Genomic DNA, 22586 nt, shown 5'->3' with positions numbered 1-22586 from the left:
CTTTAGGTGCCTCATAAAAGCAGAAGCATGCAGTACTTGTCCTTTGTGACTGCTTATTTCACTTAGAGTAGTATCCTCAAGGTTTATCCATACTGAGCATGTGACAAAATTTCCTTCCTTTCTAAGGCTGAATTATAGTCTATGTATGCATACACCACATTTTGTGCATCCATTCATGTAAGATACACATTTGATTTCCATATTATTTGAGACTGTTTTGTGGGTTAATGTTAGGAGCTAAATGAAATGAAATTGAAGGGTTGCCTTATTTAGTTTGCTGTGTTTCTGGGAAGTGAATCCCTTCCTCTGTTTTGGTTTTAGATCCAGTGCTTAAAACTGTCCCAGCACCCAACATGGCACCTTCAACAGTCGGCCGGGAGGGACACTCCTGTGATGCACTGAATCGCTGGGTAGGAATGGCAGTTGTGCGCTATACGTCCCAGATGGTTGGAATAACACGTGGCCATGTCTGGGAAATGAGACCCACGGGAGGAAGCCTCCTGTGAAGGCGGGCTTGGTCCTGGGGTTCTATTCCTAATCAGATCACTCCCTCCCATACTCCTGGCTCCGGCAGGTCTTTCCAGCATATTTCCTCAGTTTCCTCATGTGACCATTTCTTTGCTGTTAAACAACATGCACAATGTAGATTACAGTGCAGCCACTTTGGGGTTCTGGTGAGGGTCTGTGGTGATACCAGAAAGCACATAAGCCAGAGGCCCCTGAACACCGCCGGGGCAGTCTGGCAGTATGAATAAAGGCATTGTGCTTGGCTTCCTTTTGACACTAAAATTGTACCTCCAAGGATTTCAGTCTAAAGAATGTTCTAAACAATGTAAGGATGTTTAGCACAGAATTATAAATCCTAGCAAAACATTGGACATGCCCAACCTAGGGTGTATGGTGAATAAGTAAGTAATGGTATGTCCATACAGTGACGTTCAAAAGAGCCAGACTAAACCATGTGTCTGGGTGTTTATGAAAGAAGGGAAATGGTCATAAGTTATATGAAAAATGCAGAGTACAACCCAGTGTATAGACTATCCTGGTTTATGACAACAATAAGGCATGCGCACACACACATACACAGGGAGAAAGACAGTGTGGGTATGCCACATGACATCAGTGGTATATTGTGGGAAATTTTTATTTTATTCACTTGGTTTACCTGTATTTCTTAGATTTTTCTACAATGAACTTGGGTTGTTGTTTTTTATTAAGAATAGATGTAAAATTTACTGTTTTTAAAAAAGAATTATGATAGCATTCAAAGAAAATCAAAAGATTAAAGGAGCTTAACCGGTGTAGCTTAGTGGTTGAGCATTGACCTATGAACCAGGAGGTCACAGTTCAATTCCCAGTCAGGGCACATGCCCAGGTTGTGGGCTTGATCTTCAGTGGGGAGCGTGCAAGAGGCAGCCGATTGATGATTCTCTCTCATTATTGCTGTTTCTATCTCTTTCTCTCTACCATAAGTCAGTAAAAACATTTTTTTTTAAAAGATAAGATTTCCTTTTTAAGAAAAAGATTAAAGGAAACTAGCCCCCCAGGGGCTTCTTGAGTCTGGGGCTGAATGGACGAGGGTAGGTCTGAAGACACTTGATTCCCTCCTTGCAGGAGTGTGTTCATTCTACCCTTTTCCCTGCAGCTGGGAGAACAGCTGAAACAGCTGGTGCCTGTGAGTGGCCTCACCGTCATGGATCTGGAAGCAGAGGGAGTGTGTGTGAGGTTCAGCCCTTTGATGACAGCGGCAGGTAACTTGTCTCCATGGATTGCCCTCACTTTTGTTCTGGGGAACAACAGTGACATGTCTATGAAAGTCCAGGCTGTGGGATTTTATAGCTTTCCCTTATGATATTCTGTTCTCTTTGAAAAGGATTTTTCTTTTCTTTTGGGTTAAATTTAGGTAGATTAGCCTTCCAGTGTCATTTCTCAGAAACGGAGACTTCTGAAGTCACTTGAACTCCTGTGTTTTGATGTCTTGTGACCCTTTTCTGTCAGTGGTTCTCAGTCCAGACTGTATATTAGAATCACCTGTGGAGCTTTGAAAACTCCCAGCGGCTGGGCCTCACCTACAGAGATTCTGATTTCCTTGGTCTAGAGTGGAGCCTGGGCATCTTATCTTTAAAGGTTCCCTTGGTGCCCTAACCGGTTTGGCTCAGTGGATAGAACGTCGGCCTGTGGACTGAAAGGTCCCAGGTTTGATTCTAGTCAAGGGCATGTACCTCGGTTATGGGCACATCCAGGAGGCAGCTGATTGATGTTTCTCTCTCATCAATGTTTCTAACTCTCTATCCCTCTCCCTCTCTGTAAAAAATCAATAAAATATATTTTTTAAAAGTTCCCTGGTGATTCACATAGGCCAGGAAAGGCTGAGAACCACTTTTAGTCATTTAAGAAAGAATGAAGCTGAAAGTACCTGGTCTCTGATGACAGAGTCCTGGGTATTTGTTCCCCTAGGCCACTTCATACCTGTGGGGACCTTGAGCAAGTTACTTACATCCAGGCCTATTTCACACTACCTCATGGTAATGGTGTGAATATTAAAATGAGAACATGTATATGAAATGCCTTAGATAGTGCTTAGCATATTATAGCAGGCATTTAAAAATAAGCTGAAAAAAGATGTATTAAATTTTTTGTTGTGCTTTTATTTTGAAATGATTTAGACATTTTCAGAAAATGTTTGATGGTTTTTCATGAAACGTTCTCAACATTTTGGGATATTTTCTCAAAAACATCAAAGTAGGGAAGTTAGGCATCTGTCCTGCAGAGAAAAGCTGTTGTGAAGATGGCTGGTGGCCTCGGGATTCTCCAGGAGTCTCTGCTCCTGCCGCCCAGCATCCTCACCCAGCCCGAGGCTTGGTCTCTGACACTGGAAAAGCGGGCTGCGGACACCGAGGTGGCTCAGTGAGGTCATGCGCAGTGTTCGAATCGACAGAAGTGAGGGAGCCATGATGGTGCCAAGACTCTTGGATCCCTGCAGCCCTGAGACCTCTCAGGCTCTGACCTTCAGAAGTGACTTAGTTCTGTCTTCCTCACCCTGCCCTTCCTGCCTCCCGCCACAAGCACACCAAAATACCTTTCTTCTAAGATGTTAATGTACAGAAAGAACTGTATGGTTGCCTCTTTGTTCTTACTTGCAATAGGATGTTTATAACTTGATTTAAGCAAAATCTTTCTGTGGGAAGAATCTCATTTTTACAATAGAGTTTCGTTGTGTATTCAATTGGAGGGGCTAATTCTATTTAAAGAAAAAACTGTCTGCACCTGAAGGATCTGGCTATATAATACCAGATTCTTCCATATCTAGGTTTAGTAGCTTTTTATTTTTTTAGCTCCTCAGCTCCAGCTAATTGGATGTACCTAGAGCTGTTGGCCTTTCTGGTAAAGGAAGTGGGAGCCCTGCCCTCTAATTTTTAGCTATTCCTTAAGCATTTCTCTAACATTCCGTGAATGTTTTCAGTTTTAGGAACTCGGGGAGAGGATGTGGATCAGCTCGTAGCCTGCATAGAAAGTAGGCTGCCGGTCCTGACCTGTACACTACAGCTGCGAGAGGAGTTCAAGCAAGAAGTGACAAGAACAGCAGGCCTCTTACATGTTGATGACCCTAACTGGCCTGGAATAGGGGTTGTCAGGTATGGTCTCTGCTTGTTGCCTGATGTGAATTTCTCTTTGCTGTATAAAGACCATGCTGGGTCATTTTATGAACCAACTAAAAATCTCAGATGAGTACATGTAGTCACAGTAAAAACGTCTAATGAATATTCATTTAGAAGTTCTGGTCCTGCCTGATTTGGCTCAGTGGATAGAGCGTCGGCCCACAGACTGCAGGATCCTGGGTTCAGTTCTGGTCAAGGGCACATACCTCGGTTACAGGCTCAATCCCCAGCCTGCAAGTGCAGGAGGCAACCAATTGATGTGTCTCTGTCACATCAGTATTTCCCTCTGTCTTTTCCCTCCCTCCCACTCTAAAAAATGGAAAAATATCCTTGGGTGTGGATTAACAACAACAAAAAGATCAACCAATGAATGCATCAGTAAGTAGAGCAACAAATCAATGTTTCTCTTTCCCTCTCTCTCTCAAATCAGTAAGTAAATTAATAATAAAAAAGTAGTAATTCTGGGCACTTACAAAAGCACAGGTAGGAGGCGATGGGACCCACCATTGCACTCAGTGCAGTAGGAGTTGCTGTATGTGCTTTTGTGCCAACTCCCCGTCACTAGGAGACACATACAGGTCTACAACTGACAGATGGTTCCTGTCCGCGGCGTGTGAGGAAAAGGGCCCGGTTCCCCAGCAGAGCAAACTCCTGCATCCCCTGTAGTCAGTGTGCTGTCCTTCCTGTGGCTGCTTTCCATCTCCTTTCAGGATGAGGGACAGCTCCCTTTTTAATCACAAATGATGAGACTTCAGACCTTGGCCTCTCTGTAAATTTCTTGGCCTCACAGACTTGCCTTTCCTTGAGACAGTCTTGAAAGTTTTGGTCTTGAAACCCCCCGAGTGGCTCCTTTGTCCCTTTGCCTCAATCCACATTCTTGGTAACCTCCCATAGCTTAGACTCTCACAGTAATGCTGTATCTGAGAGAGATTTGTTATTCCAGATTTAAACACTGTTGTTTGGTGTTGTTTACAGGTATGAACATGCTAATGATGATAAGAACAGTTTGAAATTAGATCCAGAAGGGGAAAAAATCCATGCTGGACTCCTGAAAAAGTTAAACGAACTAGAATCTGACCTTACATTTAAAATGGGTAATTACTACTTTTATAAGTCAACTGTTAACTTTGCAAGGACATTTTTAACTGGCTTAATTAGGAGAAAACAGGCTTTATCTTTTTGAGGAAACATTGTTTTGGTTCTTCCTGAGGGGTGAGCTAGCTCCTTTCCCCTTCCGCAGCCTCTCCAGGCTTCCCGTCTCCTCGTGAGAACCACTTTCCTCGCCCCAGAGGGAGGTTCCTTTGCATGCACAGAAAAGTGGGTCCGTGTCTGACTCATGACAGGTAACCAAGTTGGTCTGTTGTTTCTTCCCACAGGCCCTGAGTATAAAAGTATGAAGAGCTGTATTTACATTGGCACGGCGAGTGACGACATAGATATTTCCGAAAGTTTTTATTTTTTTATTTTTTAAATATATTTTATTGATTTTTTACAGAGAGGAAGGGAGAGGGAGAGGGATAGCAAGTTAGAAACATCGATGAGAGAGAAACATCGATTCAGCTGCCTCTTGCACGCCCCCCACTGGGGATGTGCCCGCAACCCAGGTACATGCCCTTGACCGGAATCGAACCTGGGACCCTTGAGTCCGAAGGCCGATGCTCTATCCGCTGAGCCAAACCAGCTAGGGCTCCCCAAAAGTTTTTAAATGTTTGCTATGAATTAGGCATTGTGCCGGGCATTGGGAATGCCAAGTGGATTTGACATGGTACTTGCCTTTGGGGAACTCACAAGCCAATGGGGGAGAGAGATACATATAACCAAGTGAGGTGGTAAATGCTATAGAATAGAAGTTAGCGGTAGCTGCGCATTCAGAAAGATACTTTCACTGTCTGACAAGGTCAGGGATCACTTCCTGGTTGTAGCTGGGTCCTGAGGCTGAATGAGACAGATGTTTCTGATAACGAACTTCCCACCAGTAACAGACCTGCTCCTGCTGACCAGTTGGCATGGAGGAGCGGCCTCTGAGGCTTAAAGTTGGTTCTCCAAACCAGAGATTTGAGTCACTAGAAATCACTCAAAAGGAGAGAAAAGGGACCAAAACAAGATTGATCTGAGAGGAGACAGAAACGTGTCACGTGTGTCACTTTTGGTAGGGTGGGGAAGAGAAGGACATTTGATTCATTCTTGAATGGACTTTGCAGTTTCTTCCAAACCTGACTACCTCACTTCTGACTCCATTTCCACGAATGAGGAGCCACATGTCTATTTTCTAATGATGTGACATTCAGATCACAGGGATAGTTATTTCTCCTCTCGGTTCCCTGGCTAATGAGGTTGGTCACCAAGGTCTGTCTGCCTAGACCTCCTTGAGCCTTTTATTGTCTTCTGTTTGATTTTCTGTTTATTTTTACACTGACCTTTTAAACTGTAGAATTCCATTAGAAAAATGTCCCCAGTGCTGTGTTAATAGTTCTTCTAGGCCCCAGGCAGTAAGTTTAGATGACAAGTAATGCCTTTCTTGGTCTTAACACAGCTTCTGGAAAACATGACAGAAGTGGTTCGGAAAGGAATTCAGGAAGCTCAGGTTCAACTGCAGAAGGCCAATGAGGAGCGCCTTCTGGAAGAGGTGAGTCTGCTGATTGGCTCAGGCTGGGAGCCGGACTGGACAGGGTGGTGATGTTGAGCAACATTCTGTTTTGCAGGGAGTGTTACGGCAGATCCCTGTAGTAGGATCCGTGCTGAATTGGTTTTCTCCAGTCCAGCCTTCACAGAAGGGAAGAACTTTTAACTTAACAGCAGGTAGGACCAACAGCCTCCTCCCGGATCTCTGTACCTGGAGAGTTTGGACCAAATGCCCTGATCCCACACTCATGCCGAAAAGCCTTGTGTGTGTCCCATGCTTTATCCTGGGTCCTGTGCCAGGAATCTGCCTGCTCTTGTGACTCTCTCCTCTCCCTTCTATGCTTTATCCTGGGTCCTGTGCCAGGAATCTGCCTGCCCTTGTGACTCTCTCCTCTCCCTTCTCCTAACCCCTTGGCTAAAATGGCCCAAAAGCAGATACGCATTGCCCACAGCAGATCTCTCTTCCTGGAATCCAGTGAGAACATGTTCACTCAGCTGTTCAGGCCCTCAGGACTGTCTGGGCATTTGGTTTCAGTGTGAACATTGCAGTCCTCATTAGTGTTTGGCCCAGTAAAGTAATGCCTTTGCCCAGTGAAGACCATGGTCAGTATCACTGGACTATTTGATTTCAAACTAGGCAACCAGCAAGAACTAACAGTTGCTGGGGTTTGGGGGAGATGATATCCAACAAGACTCCTTTCCTGTTCTACCAGGGCCCCTTCCTGTGTCCCTTCCCCAGGAAATGATGACTCCACTGCGATATGACAACCAGAGATAATCTGACTTTTAAAACCTGCCATGCCTCAGCCTTTAGCAAAGAGGCCTTCATTCCTTGTTGCTAAAGCACTTCCAAGGGGGGAAGTTAGGGTGTTTCCCACTTGGGCCTGGCTCTCCAGGCGTGCTTAGGCCAGCCACACTGCTGGCTGTCTTCACGTGTACACAGGATAGCTGGAGAGACAAGAATGAAACATTCCAGCAGGGCCGGGACTCCTGAGCACAGCTGTGAGGTGGCTTTCTCCAGTTCCAGCATGTTTCAGGAGTACCCAAGTCTCCACTAGTCTGTGTGAGGCTGCATGGCTGGAGGAAGCTCAGTAGGGAACAAGGCTGAATGGGAGCATCTCTCAAGGCAGTCCGTGTCAGGAGTTTCCACCCACCCACCCCTCTCTTTCTTTCCCTGGCAGGCTCTCTGGAGTCCACAGAACACACGTATGTCTACAAAGTACAAGATACAGGAGTAACACCGCCTCAGACCCCCACAGGCACTCGAACTAAACTCAGATTTCCAGGTACATTATATCTTCACTAGAGGCCCAGTGCATGAATTTGTGCATGGGAGGGGTCCATCCGGCCACCCCAATGGGGGCTGATCGGGGGCGGGGGATCTAATGCTGGAAGCTATAGCTTTCCCCCAGCTGGATCTAATTATACTTTAAGGATGGCCAAAAGAAAACCCACAACAGAACTGTTTTGCATTTCAAGTGCCATGAGATGATGTTGTTTATGTGTTGTTTGCAAACATATATCAAGTCTGTTTGTTTAAAAGTTTTTGTTTTTGAATGTGCCTACCCTTCGCTGTTCCTCCTGGCAGCCTGCAGGTCCTCTTCACCGCCCCATTTAAAAAGAGATTGAAAGTTCACCTAATCTGCAAGGCACTGCAATTTCACAAAATCCCCACCCAGCCTCTCTACATTCCTCAGCAAAGGGCCACCATCCCGTTAATGCTGAGGTCGCCCTTTTGGCTAACTTGGAAGGTCCTGGGACTGCGGGTAATGGAGGGAGAATTCCACACCTTGGCTGCAGTAATAGCAGAGCCCTCAGGAGACTCTGGTCTGGGTCAGAAGGGACTGATAATTATTTTCTTGTGCTTGCACTAAATGTATATGCACCAGGGAGCCAGACAGTGATTTAGGGGTGTTGGGCCAATTGGGGTAGGGGCCAGCTGGGGGGAGGGGCCTCAGGCAGTTGGCAGCTGACCCTGCTCCCAATCGGGATATTGGGGGCCGGGCTGGCCGGGGGTGGGGCCAATCATGGCCCGGATCCGGCTGGTTGGCTGCCACAGTGCGTGTCATACCCACCAGTCATTCTGGTCATTCCACGCTAACGGTCACTGGGCTTTTATATATATAGATGTTTGAGTTCATTAGTATTAAAGAAAATGGTTGGCCCTGGCTGGTGTGGCTCAGTTGGGCATTGTCCTGTGCACCAAAAGGTTGCTGGTTTGATTCCCGGTCAGAGCACATGCCCTGGTTGCAGGCTTGATTCCTAGTAGGAGTCATGTTCAGGAGGCAGCCGATTGACGTTCCACTCTCACATTGATGTGTCTGTCTCTCTTTCCTTTCCCTTTCCTCTCTCAAAATAAAAAAGAGAATGGTTTACATTTCTCTTGGGAAAATAGACTTTTGCATCATTTAATGTTTTTCCATTTGGTATTGCCTACACTCCTTTGTTTTCATGGTCTTTAATCCAAAGTTCCATTTCTCTTCAGTTAAGACCAGCTGTCCCTTTTTTTGTTTTTAATTTTTAATATATTTTTATTGATTTCAGAGAGAAAGGGAGAGAGATAGAAACATCAATGATGAGAGAGAATCATTGATTGGCTGCCTCCTGCACGCCCCCTACTGGGGATCAAGCCCGCAACCCAGGCATGTGCCCTTGGTTGACTGGGGATCAAGCCCGCAACCCAAGCATGTGCCCTTGGTTGGAATCAAACCTAGGACCCTTTGGTCCACAGGCCGATGCTCTATCCACTGAGCCAAACCGGTTAGGGCCCAGCTGTCCCTTTAAATACCATTCCAGTAGCCTTGGGCTTCAGCCTTGGAAGAATACCTCTGTAGCACTCCCGAGGGGGAAGTTAGGGTCTTGCGAGCTGGCATCATGTTTAACCTGGTGTTTACTCTCCTGAGCTTTTCACGAGTGACCTCCAAAGTCCTAGCCTTGGGAGCATGTTAGTCCATTATCAACTCTTTTCTTGTCTCATTACTTAAATGCTTCCAAACCAGTAATTCTGGGGATTTCCACTGAATGGTTGGAATTGATAAAGCAATCTCTTGTTGCACAGATAGCTTTGTTGCAGAAGTATCCTTTATCGAATTTTCAGTGCTGTTTATCCCATCTTTCTCTAGGCCAGAAGCCTTTTAAAAAGTCCCTAAGAGGCTCAGATGCTCTAAGCGAGACAAGCTCAGTCAGTCACATTGAAGACTTAGAAAAAATGGAGCACCTGTCCAGTGGGCAGGAACAAGAGGCCCTGGAGGCTAACAGCCCTGAGCAACACCCAGGGGCTCCCGCCCCTCAGGAAGCTGAGCAGACTGGAACCTTCCAGAACAGAGCCCAGGGCTCAGAAGATGACCGCCCACAGGTAGAAGAACCGGAAAACTTAAGATAAAATTCAGTGTTTGGTTTGAGACTGTACTGAATATTGTGTCATGGAAGATAGTTATACTGAAAATGTGAACTGTGCCACATGCTAATACAAGAGAAATTACTGTTATTTGTGCTTTAACTGGCTTTTTGCACACGTATGTGCAAAAAAATCAGGGTAACTGATTTGTCTAATGTAATGGGTACAGAGAACAACTGTTGTTTCTGTCTATCCAACTGTAGTAATAATTTCCCCCCAAGTTACTGTAAACACTTTTTATTCACAAAGAACACTCAGAATGTCAAGTGTCTGCCACTTGAAACACATGCTCTTATCTTGTAAACATAAATTATTAGTTACACATAACTTTCTGGTAAGACAGCTTTCTTTAGAACTCTCCGGGTTCTCTGCTGTACCACTGCAGAGGAGAGACAGACAACCTTCCTTTGCCATCTATTTTAGTTGGTGTTTAGTTTGATCAGGTTGCAGTATACAGCTGGACCGTGTTGGCTTGAAAGAGAATGGGTTTCAATGGAATTGTAAATAAGAGTGTCAGAAGCCCTCTCTTGCCATCCCCAACTGCTGCTTTCCCTGGAGACATAAGTAAGGACTGTGTCCACTCAAGCTGTGGCAGGCCATCAAGCAAGTTAGACTGGGCAGTGCTTCTGTCTGTGACTTTCCTCTGCCACAAATCCATTTCCCCCTTTATATACTATTTCTAAACTAACTAAATGACTCATCTATTAAGAGAAACTGTAAAGACTCTTCTTGACCATATATATGTATATTTTTAAATATTGGTAAAGCTTTTAAATTGGCACAAGAGAACAGACTGTGCACATTTCTATGTTTAATATCTGAAAACCTAATAGATGCTACTCCTAAAAGCCTAATATTTAACATGCTGTGTAGCACCCAGTTAAATTTAAATTCTAAAATAAGTATACTTTTGACCTGCTTCACATGGGAGCTTCCATAGCTTTGTTCCACTAGCAGCTCACCCCTTTAGGCCCAACACACAAATAAGAAAGAGAAAAGTAAGCTTTCTCAGGCTGACCAAGCCAGACTACTGCTGAAGTAACTGGTTAGCCCTTCCATGACTGCCCATGTCTACTTTTCCAGAGGACGGCACCCCTTCACTCACCATAGGCAATGGCCCGTGCCTTCCAGTCCAGCAGTCAGGCTTGAGAGACCTTGAGACGGTGGGAATTTACACTGGGTTTGTGGACTGTAGTATTGGAAGCCTTAGTTACACCACAGTAAGCCTATAATTACACTCTGATTTGATGTGATTTCTGACATCTGGCATTTGTCAAAATGCAATTTTCCTTTATCTTTTTTTTGTGTGTGTGCAGATGATTAAACAAAGTCTTCCCTGTTTATTTGGTGCAATGAAGTATAGCAGTTAAAATGGGGGAAGGGGAAATTATCACCTTTAACAAGATTAATTTTTAAATGTTTTTATATATATTTGGAATTGTTAAATTGGTTTTGCTGAAACAGAATTTCACCCTTGAGATACTATTTGAATGTTGGTTTCAATAAAGGTTCTTGAAATTGTTCCCAGTGAGTTTGGTTCATAAATCTTACTATCAGTCAAGCATAATGACTTCCTCTTGGATAGACAGAAACTTCAGAAAAATAAAGATTTCTGAAAAATATAACTTGCATAATAATCACAATTTGGGCATTTTAATGACCGAATACCTAAAAGAACAGATTTATCAGTGGTTTTGTGTAACACTCAGATTAAATTTATTCTCATGGGAAATTATCTATTTTAGAGATAATTATAATGCAGGACAGTGAGATCAAATCCTGTTTGTCTTTCTGAACCTTCCATCTCATTCATTTAGAACAGTGGTTCCCAAACTTATTTGGCCTACCGCCCCCTTTCCAGAAAAAATATTACTCAGCCCCTGGAAATTATTTTTTTTTTAAATTTTAATAGCATAAATTTATTCTCATGGGAAATTATCTATTTTAGAGATAATTATAATGCAGGACAGTGAGATCAAATCCTGTTTGTCTTTCTGAACCTTTCATCTCATTCATCTAGAAGTACATTTATATCAGTTTTGGATTTGATGCTTCTAAAATATTTTGGGGCCAAAAAAAAACCACCACCCTCAGTGAGATGTATAAATTCTGACTGAACTTTATTGCATTTTAAATATTGTTTTTAAAGCAGACTCAATTATAAATTTCCCTTTATTCACTAATTTGGTAGAATTAGAATTACCTAAGTAACTGAAATAACTGATAGAATAGTGAGCAGATGGCTTCTTCTCTGCCCCTTATCACTAACCAAAAAGGAACAGCTGGATGTCAACTTTTTAGCAAAGCAAAAAGTAACAAATGCCTTTGCCAAAATAAGATTTTATTTTGAAAGTCATTTGAAAGACACTAAGACTCAACGGATGTAGATTCCAAATTCATATTCTGTCCAACCCCCACCAATGGTCTCTGTCATGCCAAAAAGTTGCTTTCTTTGGTAATTCCTATTTTTAGCTTCTTGGAGAAGGGACCTTTTCCCATAAGCCATCTTCATTTTTTTTGTAGAGTAGAGCTTTATTTCCAGGAAATAGTGTATTTGTTGGAGATGGGTATTTTTTTAAAAACATCAAGGTTGTTCTAATATGTTCAACAAAGTGGGGGGGCTCGGCCAGAGGTGAAGTGGAAAGGTTCTGGAAAAACAAGATATGAGGCATGAGAGAATAACCTCGCTCTGTTCCCTGCTTTGATAAAGATGACAAATATCCCTGTGTTCCTTAAACATTAATCAGGATGTTCTCAGATCACTCTATAAACCCATGTAAACTGTAAAATACGTAAGAGCAGGTGTACTGGGTTCATGAGAAAAGAGCAGTTGGTTGCTTACTACTTCACCTATGCAAGTGTCTACCCAGGACATTACTTATCTCCATTGATACAAAAGTTAAGTGGGGTCTGCCAGTGGCATCCTAAAAATAAATACTACCCAATGAAGGGAAAGCAGCTATTATTTAGTCTAAACCCTTTTCTTTCTTACAGATGAGGAACCAGGGTCCAGAGAGTTAAGATTTGCCCAACTTGTAAATTCTCACCTCTAGAATTTGCTTATCATCTTGCTGCAACCAGAAATCCACATGTGGAAATGGCACCCAGGAATACGGTCCTATACGAAGTTGTTCTGTCTTTGCATCGTAAATACTAACCATCTGAAAAGAACATTGCAAGGATAGATTTTAAGGAATGCTATCAGCTTCTCACACCCTACCATTAAAGCATGCTCCAGTGTAGTCTAGCAGTTAAGGCATTTATCTGAATGATAAGCTTCTTTACAATTATGTCTCCTAATAACAAGAGCTGCTACTTACTGAATACTTCCAACTGTCGGGTACTGCACTTTGTGGGTAACAAATATTAGTCTTGACAACAATCCTGCATGAAGATGACATTTCCCCCATTTTGGTTGAAAACCTGAGGCTCAGAGATGGGGCACATAGCCCACAATCCCATTTCCAGTAAGTGTCAGAGCTGGGCCTCAAACCCAGGTGTGTCTGACTGAAGTCCATGTTCCTTATAGCTACATAAAACACTGCCCTGTTATTTATACCCAAGTAACTAAGTTACCTTGCAACTTTACACAATGCCTGCTGCCCCATCAAAAGAAAGGAAAAACAATTTGTAAAAATGCTAATTTACCAAATGATCAACTAACTCCCTAAATTCTCAAATTTGTCAATGGTCATTGTCAGCTTACCCGCCAATGTTCTATTTTGGTTACTGAGATTGAAATATATTCTGAATATTAGCTAAATCAAGGCTATGATACTACTTGAGAAATTATAAAAGGAACTCTAAAAATGTTAAAGGGTTGGCAAAACAGGTCACTCTGAATCCAAACATTATTTTCCAATGAAACTGTCAGCATTTCATGGATGAGCAGATCTCTTTTGGGTGCTTTGAATGTTATTTCTATTCTTTTCACAGTTTTACACACATTTTTAAAGGATTCTTTCACCTAATCTTCAAGCGGGGTATGTCAGTCTTGGGTTTTTATTTTTCTAATCTTTAAAATTAAAATGTTATTCAGCCTGGCCGATGTGGCTCAGTGGTTGAGAGTCAATTCACAAGCCAGGAGGTAACAGTTCGGTTCCTGGTCAGGGCACATGCCTGGCTTGCAGGCTCGATCTCCAGTAGGAGATGTGCAAGAGGCAGTCTATAGATGATTCTCTCTCATCATCATTGATGTTTCTGTCTCTCTCCCCCTCTTCCTTCCTCTCTGAAATCAGTAACAACAAAACACACATTAAAAAAATGTTATTTAGCCCTAGCTGATTTGGTTCAGTGGATAGAGCGTCTGCCCGTGGACTGAAGGGTCCCAGGTTTGATTCCAGTCAAAGGCATGTACTGTACCTCAGTTGCAGGCTCCATCCTGGTCCTGGTCAGGGTGTGTATGGGAAGCAACCAATCAATGTGTGTCTCTCACATCAATGTTTCTCTTTCTCTGTCTCTTCCCCCTCCCTTCCACTCTCTCTAAAAATCAATGGAAAAATATCCTCGGGTAAGGATTAAAAATAATAAAATAAATATAAAATAAAAAGATCACTTAAAAATGTTATTTAATTAAAAAGCACCCTAAGGCAATCAGACTTTTAAATTGATTTGATTGGTCTTTTGATCAATTGGGGTCTTGAGCTTATAACCTAAAAGCGTGCGCGCACACACACACACACACAGAGAGAGAGAGAGAGAGAGAGAGAGAGGGATGGCCCCTGATTAATTCACAGCTTTAAAGAAGCTGACATGAACTTTTCATATCTAAGGTCTATAAGGCTTTGGAGCTTGATGCCCTTTTTCTTCTTAACCCCTTAACACAAAGATGATTCCAAACTCACTGGTCCTCCTGTTAAAGCTCGTGCAGCACGCAGCTCCTCCTCCGGACCGCGATCTTGGAAGGAGGCTCTGTAGATCTCTGCAGTTTTAACGTTGACAGCTGTGAGGGACAACAGGATGACTGAGTTGATGAAAGACAAACATGGGAAGTTTGAGTTGACAGCTGTGAGGGACAACAGGATGACTGAGTTGACGAAAGACATTATGTAATGATGTTTACTTCCCACTGGCCATGGGAAGTTTGCACAGGCCTACAGTTCTCCCACCATACATAACAGAATATGGATAAGTCTCTCAAATACAGAATAGAATGAAAACTGAACAAAATTACTCTTAAATGCCTGTAGCTTCCTCCTTCCTGGAAAGGGACAATGCAATCTTTTAGCCAAGTACCTCACTCAAAATGGCTGAGACCTGAGCTGAACTAGGTTCGGTAAGACTGTTCCAGACCAAGAGCCGGCCCCACAGGAAGACACTCAGTCTCTTCAGGCAGGTGCGTGGCAAGGCCTTCCTGGTCAGCCCTGTGACCAAACGTGTCTGCAAATGGCTGGGGGTAGAGGGCCTGTGATCATGGCCAAGTCTGGTGCTTTTGTTTGTTTTCTAATTTTTACTACGCATTTCAAATATATATGTTACAGAAAACAACACATCTGTGTACCCACCACCACAACTAAATACATGAAGTATTACAGACATGGTAGAAGCCCTCTGCATTTCATCCTGTACCTCTGGAGTCTTAGGGACCATCCCGAAAGGGTGGAGGTTTCTGGGTTTTCTCTAATCTGATAGTTTTACTTCCCTTCTCAATCAAAACCTCCCTTGATTCCCTACATATCAGAAAATTATTATGCTCCACTCCAGCCCCTGCCGCCCTGGCTGGAGAAAAGCACAGCTGGCCCCCTCGGGAGAGAAGAGCGCCACTAACACTCCATTGCTGGTGGCTGTCCGTGCTCTATAGGTGCTCCTGGCTCTCTCCTCCCGGTCTGGATGAGGACATTTTCTCTTCCGAAGATAATGCTTAGAGAAGATAAGCTCCTTGCCCAGGGTCCCCAGCAAGCACAGCAGAACTAAGGCTGTGACATGCTGACATCAGTGGGCTCACTAGCGCCTGTCACTGGAGCCTGCCTTGTCAACATGTGGCCAGTTTCCAACCCTCAAACACTACTCACCAATGCCATAAATGATTGGAAAGTGGTTTTCATTTTCTTCCCGGTCATTTAATTCTATCAAACAAACAAAAAAAATTTTAAGATCCAATTTTTAAGAAATACTAACCAACTGCTTTCATTTTGTAAAATAGAGGCCAAGAAGGAGCCCCCACTGCTAAAGGGGGAAAAAAACAGACCATAAAAGGGACGGTTTTCCTGTTTCCTTGCCGAGTCCCAGAGCACTCGGGTTTATACAGAACAAACGGCCACCTCCAGAGGTAGGGGCTCCCAGCCATCTACACGCTCAGCAGTCTCACACAAGGTGGCAGCTCCCACCTGGGGTGTGGCCCCTTCGCCTGCCCCGGAGTACAGACAGGCTTCTGAAAATCCCAGGGAAGGAAAGATGAGTGGCACTGAAGCGGGTCAGCATCTCAACTGAGGCTGCACAGGCTTTGGACACTGGGCAGGACCAGCAGATGGGGAAAGCCCGAACAAAAGTTAGCAAAGCATCGGCAAATTGTCTTCTATGACTGAGGTACTGATGCTAGGACCTGCTTGAAGGGGGAGGGCAAAACGTCCCTGAAATCTACAACTTTATTTTGGGAAGGACGGCAGAACTTACCTGTCACACACAATGTCACTAAGTGAATGTCATCTTCTTGTCTGTCAAATTCACCTACAATTAGAATTGTAAAACCGGATGTCAAAAAAGTTCCTTTAATTATCAGAACATATGCTGAGCAAGTCAAGAAGGGGACGGAGGGACGGAAGCCAGCTGAGCCATCTCTGTTCTACTACCCTTTCAGCCACCACCTGGCCTACCAGGCCGGCCAAGTTACAGCCATGTTCCTAGCCTCAAGCCCAAAGGAAACTGTGACCAAGGCTTTCCATTTCTCTCTTCATTTGGAGAGGTTTGGGAGGATAAAATGACTCTAAAGATTTTTACTCTTCCTAAGTAACTATTTTTCCTGTTATCATAGTCATAAAAAAATTGATCACTGCAAAAATTTGGAAATACAGGAGAGTATAAGGAGTAATGGGTTTTTAATGGTAGAAGTATATGGGATTTTAATGCCCATAATCTCAGTTAAAACGCTGTGTATTCCATACTTTTCCATGCACAGCTAAGCTCATAGCATGTAGACATTTTATATTTAATAGCTACATAATTATTCCTTTACTAATGAACATTAGATAATTTCCTGTTGTAAATGTTCCACTGCCCATCTATCTTTAGACATAAATTCTGTGCACATTTCAGATTATTTTCTTAGAATAGATTCCCAGAAGGGGAATTACTGGGTCCAAGGATATGAGCCTTTTTAAGACTTTACCATGATGCCAATGGCTTTCCCCGCAGGTTGTACCAACGTATATTCCAGTACTGTGTCAATTTGTTACCTCACTGCCTCATGGTTAACACAGAACATATGTGTTTTTGAAAAAAATACTTGCTCACTGAGTAGGGAAAATATGGTATGATCGGTGTTCTCATTTTCTACATATTAAAACGGACATTTCTTCCTGGAGGGTGGTTCTGTTTTTACAGAATTCAGAGCATGTCAACTGCTGTCGTTAAAAAAAATCTTGTCCCACCCCATTAGCCCCTGAAAATGTAGCTGTATGCTGTTCAGTCTTGATGTCAGATTCCAAGCTGAGCAGTTTATGTCACTCCAGGAAGGTGTGCCCCTCTTGTGTCCTCACTGGGACTCCTAGCCAAGCAAAAATAGGTACAAATTTTTATCCAATTTGGGGGGGAACAGGGAACTTACTAAGAAGTTGATGAGTAAGTTTTTGTGACAACTGCCTATCGTCACTGAAGCCGCCCACGAGGTGCACTTCCAGCCTGGCAAAGAGATGGGATGTGGTCAGAGGCCAGCACAAGGCAGCGACTGTGCACTGGTTTTGCTTTGCATGGTGTTTCTCAGCTTCAGTAGCCCTCGCTCTACAGAGCGCTTCTGGGCCATGCTTGAGCCTTCCTGCACACAGAAGACCTGTGTGGCTCCCTGGGGTAAATGGGGAGGCTGCCAAGGCCAGGCAAGCTTCTGGGGATCCTGCCCAGGAACCCTGATGGCTGAGCGCGTTTCTGTCTTACCACAAATATGAGCCGCTCGAGGCAGAGGGTGAGGAACTCTGCTCAGGAAAAATATGCCTCTACACACTGTTTACCCACCCAAAGCAGGATACCTCTGAAAACCTCTTCAGTGTCTCCGCCAAAGAGGAACTGGGTGGAGGAGTGGGAAGGGAAGACGGCTTACGCTGTATAGCCCGTTTTGTGGAGGGACTGCAGTGGACCCTCCACAGTGCTGTCTCCCCTAATGCCCGCCTCTCCTGGAAAGACAGGAATGATCATCTCCATCCCACAGAGAGGGAAACTGAGTCTCTGTCTAAAGCACATGCTTATTATCCACTGTGTCCCCCTGAACGTTAGCTGCATGAGACAGAAAAACGTGTTCTTGGAGTTAAATAATTTGGGGAAATCTTGCCCAGTGTAACCCCTCCCTAGGAATCATAGTTCACACTAGCAAAGAAAAGCCCTAAGAAGTCCGACAGGTAGAAAAAAATAAACTTTGTTTGGCCTGTGTTTCCCACTTGTCTGCTAACGACCTGTGCACAGCCTAAAACAACCTGGGGACAAGTGCTTTGGAAAGTGCAGTTGTAGCCCTAGCTGGTTTGGTTCGGTGGATAGAGCGTCAGCCTGTGGACTGAAGGGTCCCAGGTTCGATTCCGGTTAAGGGCATATGCCTGAGTTGCTGGCTCAATCCCCAGTGGGGGGCATTCAGAGGCAGCCAATCAATGATTCTCTCTCATCACTAATGTTTCTATCTCTCTTCCCCTCTCCCTTTCTCTCTGAAATAAATAAAAATATACTAAAAAAAAAAAAAAGTGCAGCTGTTATTCACATAGACGTGAGGAATGAACTGGAATCTCTAAGAAACCAGCACAGGGCCAAGCATCAAGCGGTCTCATAATGAACATTTAAAGTAAGAGGAGCAGAGGTCACCATGGCTTTGCTTGACACTGGGCCACAGGGTGCAGCAAACCTTCCAGAGTGACCAAATCAGTTCCATGAACAGACCAGGGATATCTCACAACTGAGTTGCGAGAATCACGGAGTTGGGCCTGTGGCCAGATCCAGCTAAGTAATCCATGGCCCAATGAAAAGTCCATTCTGTGACTGCATAGATGGCACGCCAGTGAAGCAACACAGGCGGAAGTAGAATTAAATTTAAAAATTGACCTGTGTTGTACTAGTGAAACTGACAAAGGCTTTTTTTAAATCTTTGGGATTCTAAGAACTTGTATATGAATGGACTAGTTCATGCAATGGCTGCATTAGGCGTCAAGTAAAATGAGAGCAAAGTCGGCCTGATGAGAGAGGAAGGAGAGGGGACAGGGGAGCAAGCACAGGTCAGACTGTCATGGGCCTACCACTAGCTAGCTGTGTGACTCCGGGTCAGCTGAGTGTGTCAGCAGCTGTGGAAAGGAGGTGGTTACACTTCCTGTAACCGGTGAGAGGGTTAGACGCTGTGATGGACGGCCAGGTCAGACATCAGCTCTTGTAAGGAATCCCTGGTGAAACCACTGTTTTGCTGACATTTAAAACTGTACCCCCCTAGTCCCTCAGCTGTCTCCCGTTCCTTCTCTGTCTTGTTTTTTCCCACAGTCCGGTTTACCGTTTAACATCCTATTTTGCTTATTGAATGCCTCCTTGCTTTACAATATGAACACCATGGGGGCAGGTTTGGTCTACTCTGTCCACTGCTATGTCCTTGGCACCTATAACAAGTTCTTGCTCATACAGAGCATTCAATAAATAATTGCTGAAGGAATAAATGAATGAAGGGATACTACATCTGGGGTATAACAAAGCAATGTCTGATATGTGAACATCTAAAAATACATTACTGAACATAAAACTACAGGTGCGAGGTCAAACCTTCCATTGACAATCCAGCATTGTTTCCCTGCCTGTACCCATCACCCACCCACTCACTCACCAACTAGGACAAGGGGCCATGCTGTGCCCAGCTCCGCTCCAGGGGAACAAGACAGCCACTGTGGTAGTGACATTCTGTGTTTCTGTGACAGCTTCCGCAGCGATTTCCTCTACACAAGGGTGCAAAGTTCCCGATATCACAAAACAGTAGCGCGGAGCTCACCTTCCACACTGAGCGTGGTCGGAAAAGGACTTTATGGAGTTCATGATCAAGGGGACCTCAGCTTTGGTGTCAGTTCCATCACAATGTGTCAAGCAGGTAGCCCCATTACCTGAAGAACAAGGGTGAAATGACTCATGTTACTCCCGATGAGAACTCAGTAAGCAAGCCAACTCAATTCCTGTCCATTCGGACCACCTCATCTTGAATATCCTGTAAGGAAAAACAGAAACTGTGCTGCCCAGCCAACCCATTCTGACCAGGGCACAGGGAGGTACCATGCAGACCAGAGAAAAGGTGAGCGGAGTCAGGTTTCCAGTAGGACACCAGGACACGCAAATCGAGAAATTAATGGTCCCAAACTTGGTTGGTTTAAATAATGATTTCCTTTATCTCTCTCGCCATACCTGTGTGCCTCAGGACCACAATGTGACAAGTGGTGGCATCATCAGAACCCAGAATGGAGATGGAGCCTGTTTAAAAAAGAAATAAAATAAAATATCCAATAGCCTTTTGGGATAACGCCCAATTCACTGCTTCCTAACCTACCATCCTTTGGGGAGGTCACTGCAAGCTCTCTTTGCTGAACATACAGAAGGCCCTGGGGTCCCACTTGTTGAACAGACTGACCTCTGAGAAGTCTGGCTCTTTCCTGTTTAATTAAAAAAAAATAAAATAGTGATGGAAATTAGTGAGGATTGAGTAACTAGAGAGGTGGAGAGAGCCAAAGTGTGCCCTAAGTGGGAAATACACACTTGTAGGTCTGAGGTGTGTGTATTATTTGACAGAAAGGCTAAACTAAAAAGATAGTAGTAGCTATCATGTGGAACAATGCAAAAAGCAACAACAAAGTCCTATTTTCTTTTATCCTATAAAACAAGATTTTAGTGTCTATGGAATAAGTTGCAAAAATCCTTTTTCACAGTTCCTTACTGAAGAATAGGAGGCTCTTCACGATTTTACAATTGTAAAGAGAATCAGACTGTATGGCCTAGTGCAGTGATGGCGAACCTATGACACGCGAACTCATTTTTTTGGTTGATTTTTATTTGTTAAATAGCACTTAAATATATAAAATAAATATCAAAAATATACATCTTTGTTTTACTATGGTTGCAAATATCAAACAATTTCTATATGTGACACGGCACCAGAGTTAAGTTAGGGTTTTTCAAAATGCTGACACGCCGAGCTCAAAAGGTTCTCCATCACTGACCTAGTGGATCAGTGGATCAGAAACCACATCCCCTCCCCTCTTTACTTTCTTTAAAGAAGTAGAGGGGTTAAGACCTTCCCTAAATCCTAATCTGGTAATCCCACTCCTGGAAATCCGTAATGAGGAAATAATCCAAAATCCCTGTGTTATTTAGGATGGCAAAAAGCTGGGAGCATCAACAAGAAAGATAAATAAATTATGCAGAACCAACTCACAACTACTAATTGTACAGTTATGGAAAATAAAGACTACGGGAAAATAGTTTTGAAATGTACAATGAAAAGCAAGATGCAAAATTATAAAATTGTAAAGCTATAAATATACTGTTAATACAACAATGCTAAAACATTACTGTACCTAGGAAAAAATCCTGGAAGGAAATTCACCAATATGAGCATGGTTGTTAGAACAGGGCAAACTCAAGTAATTTACTGGTGTTTTCTCTCTATTCTCTAAATCTTCTATGATATAGTTATGTTATTAAAGTAGAAAACCAAAAATGAGCAAATCTATGAAAAGGATAGATTAATATTAGGTGTCCACATTTTGTCTAACTGAATATTTGTATAAATTCTTATGTAGTAAACCTGAGGGGGTGAGGGGGATTAAGTGGTTAAATTCTTGAATGAAAATACACGTTTTTTTCCCAAAACTCAAATTGATACAACCCTAAGTATCATAATTTCCTTACTTGCAACAAATAAACTCAATGAAAAAGAATCTTATCCAGATGTGTAATATAGTGTATTGTCTAGACTGGACAATGTTTTTATAATCTTACACAGGCTTCTTGCCATATCTCATATTGGTGAGAATTTAAGTTAGTACTTACTAAAATAGATATAAAAAAGCATAATGATCAGCTCGATGAATTATACAGTGTCTTCTTTTTAATAAACTCCCATTAATTGGAAGCAAAACAGCAATTAGAATGAGACCAACCCTCAACTTAAGAAAGGAATTGAGAATTAAGTGAACTGCAATGAAGAACTGGATCCGCCTGGCACCTCTGCCTGCTGCAGAAGTCCATGAGAAATAAATGTGGCCGATTGTTCTGAAACTCAAAACACTCCTTATCAGGGAGCACTTTCATTTTCATACCACTTCTCAGCTCACCTCAGTTCAAAATAACAAAGGAGAATTCAGAAGTTCCTTTTTGTCATTCCTTTAATACTTACCTTAACTTTGTTCTTTTGGGAAAGGGAGAGGGAGGAGTAAAGGCAAATTTTTACCATGTCTTTTCATAACTGGGTCACCATCCAAAAGCAAAGCTACTTGTGAGATTTGATTATCACTCTCATACCCAAGACCAAAAATCAGGTCTTTTTTGACACAGTTTCAGAGAAAAGCACCATCGATTGTTAGAAGAGAGAATGCCACAAGGCAGAAATGGTATGCTGCTTCTGTCTTCCACTTAAAGAAATAAAAAAAAGTTTAGCCAAAGTTCTCTGGGGGGAAACCCACAGACAGCCCTACCTTATAAACTCACATCCTTTCTGATATAAAAATAGCCTCAGCTTCCTCAACTTTTGCTTTTCTCTG

General features: G+C 43.2%; 2 protein-coding genes across 4 annotated transcripts in view; one reads left to right on the top strand and one right to left on the bottom strand.

Moving 5' to 3' along the window:
- The window catches only part of PDXDC1 (pyridoxal-dependent decarboxylase domain containing 1), a 37200-nt gene extending 25999 nt beyond the window's left edge, over nucleotides 1–11201 (top strand). Inside the window, exons 14-22 of the mRNA XM_014544403.1 lie at nucleotides 322–410; nucleotides 1646–1751; nucleotides 3464–3635; nucleotides 4635–4753; nucleotides 5036–5107; nucleotides 6167–6285; nucleotides 6362–6458; nucleotides 7463–7567; nucleotides 9404–11201. Coding sequence (XP_014399889.1) covers nucleotides 322–410; nucleotides 1646–1751; nucleotides 3464–3635; nucleotides 4635–4753; nucleotides 5036–5107; nucleotides 6167–6285; nucleotides 6362–6458; nucleotides 7463–7567; nucleotides 9404–9663 — 1139 coding nt within the window. The 3' untranslated portion in view covers nucleotides 9664–11201. The remainder of the gene's footprint in view (nucleotides 1–321; nucleotides 411–1645; nucleotides 1752–3463; nucleotides 3636–4634; nucleotides 4754–5035; nucleotides 5108–6166; nucleotides 6286–6361; nucleotides 6459–7462; nucleotides 7568–9403) is intronic.
- NTAN1 (N-terminal asparagine amidase) overlaps nucleotides 1–20721 on the bottom strand; it is a 29795-nt gene extending 9074 nt beyond the window's left edge. The window contains exons 1-9 of one of the 3 annotated variants that reach the window (XM_005872049.2): nucleotides 20378–20721; nucleotides 20236–20301; nucleotides 19832–19940; nucleotides 17441–17514; nucleotides 16291–16344; nucleotides 15690–15743; nucleotides 14523–14620; nucleotides 12726–12839; nucleotides 11999–12326 (exon numbers count right to left, since the gene is read on the bottom strand). In XM_005872049.2, coding sequence (XP_005872111.2) covers nucleotides 12147–12326; nucleotides 12726–12839; nucleotides 14523–14620; nucleotides 15690–15743; nucleotides 16291–16344; nucleotides 17441–17514; nucleotides 19832–19875 — 618 coding nt within the window. In that variant the 5' untranslated portion in view covers nucleotides 19876–19940; nucleotides 20236–20301; nucleotides 20378–20721 and the 3' untranslated portion in view covers nucleotides 11999–12146. The other 2 variants (XM_014544402.1, XM_014544401.1) reach the window with 2 other exon arrangements.
- Between the last annotated feature and the right edge of the window lie 1865 nt (nucleotides 20722–22586).

Source organism: Myotis brandtii, unplaced genomic scaffold (assembly GCF_000412655.1).
Source record: "Myotis brandtii unplaced genomic scaffold, ASM41265v1 scaffold363, whole genome shotgun sequence".
Taxonomy (NCBI): Eukaryota; Metazoa; Chordata; class Mammalia; order Chiroptera; family Vespertilionidae; genus Myotis; species Myotis brandtii.
This window is presented reverse-complemented; position numbering and strand designations above follow the sequence as displayed.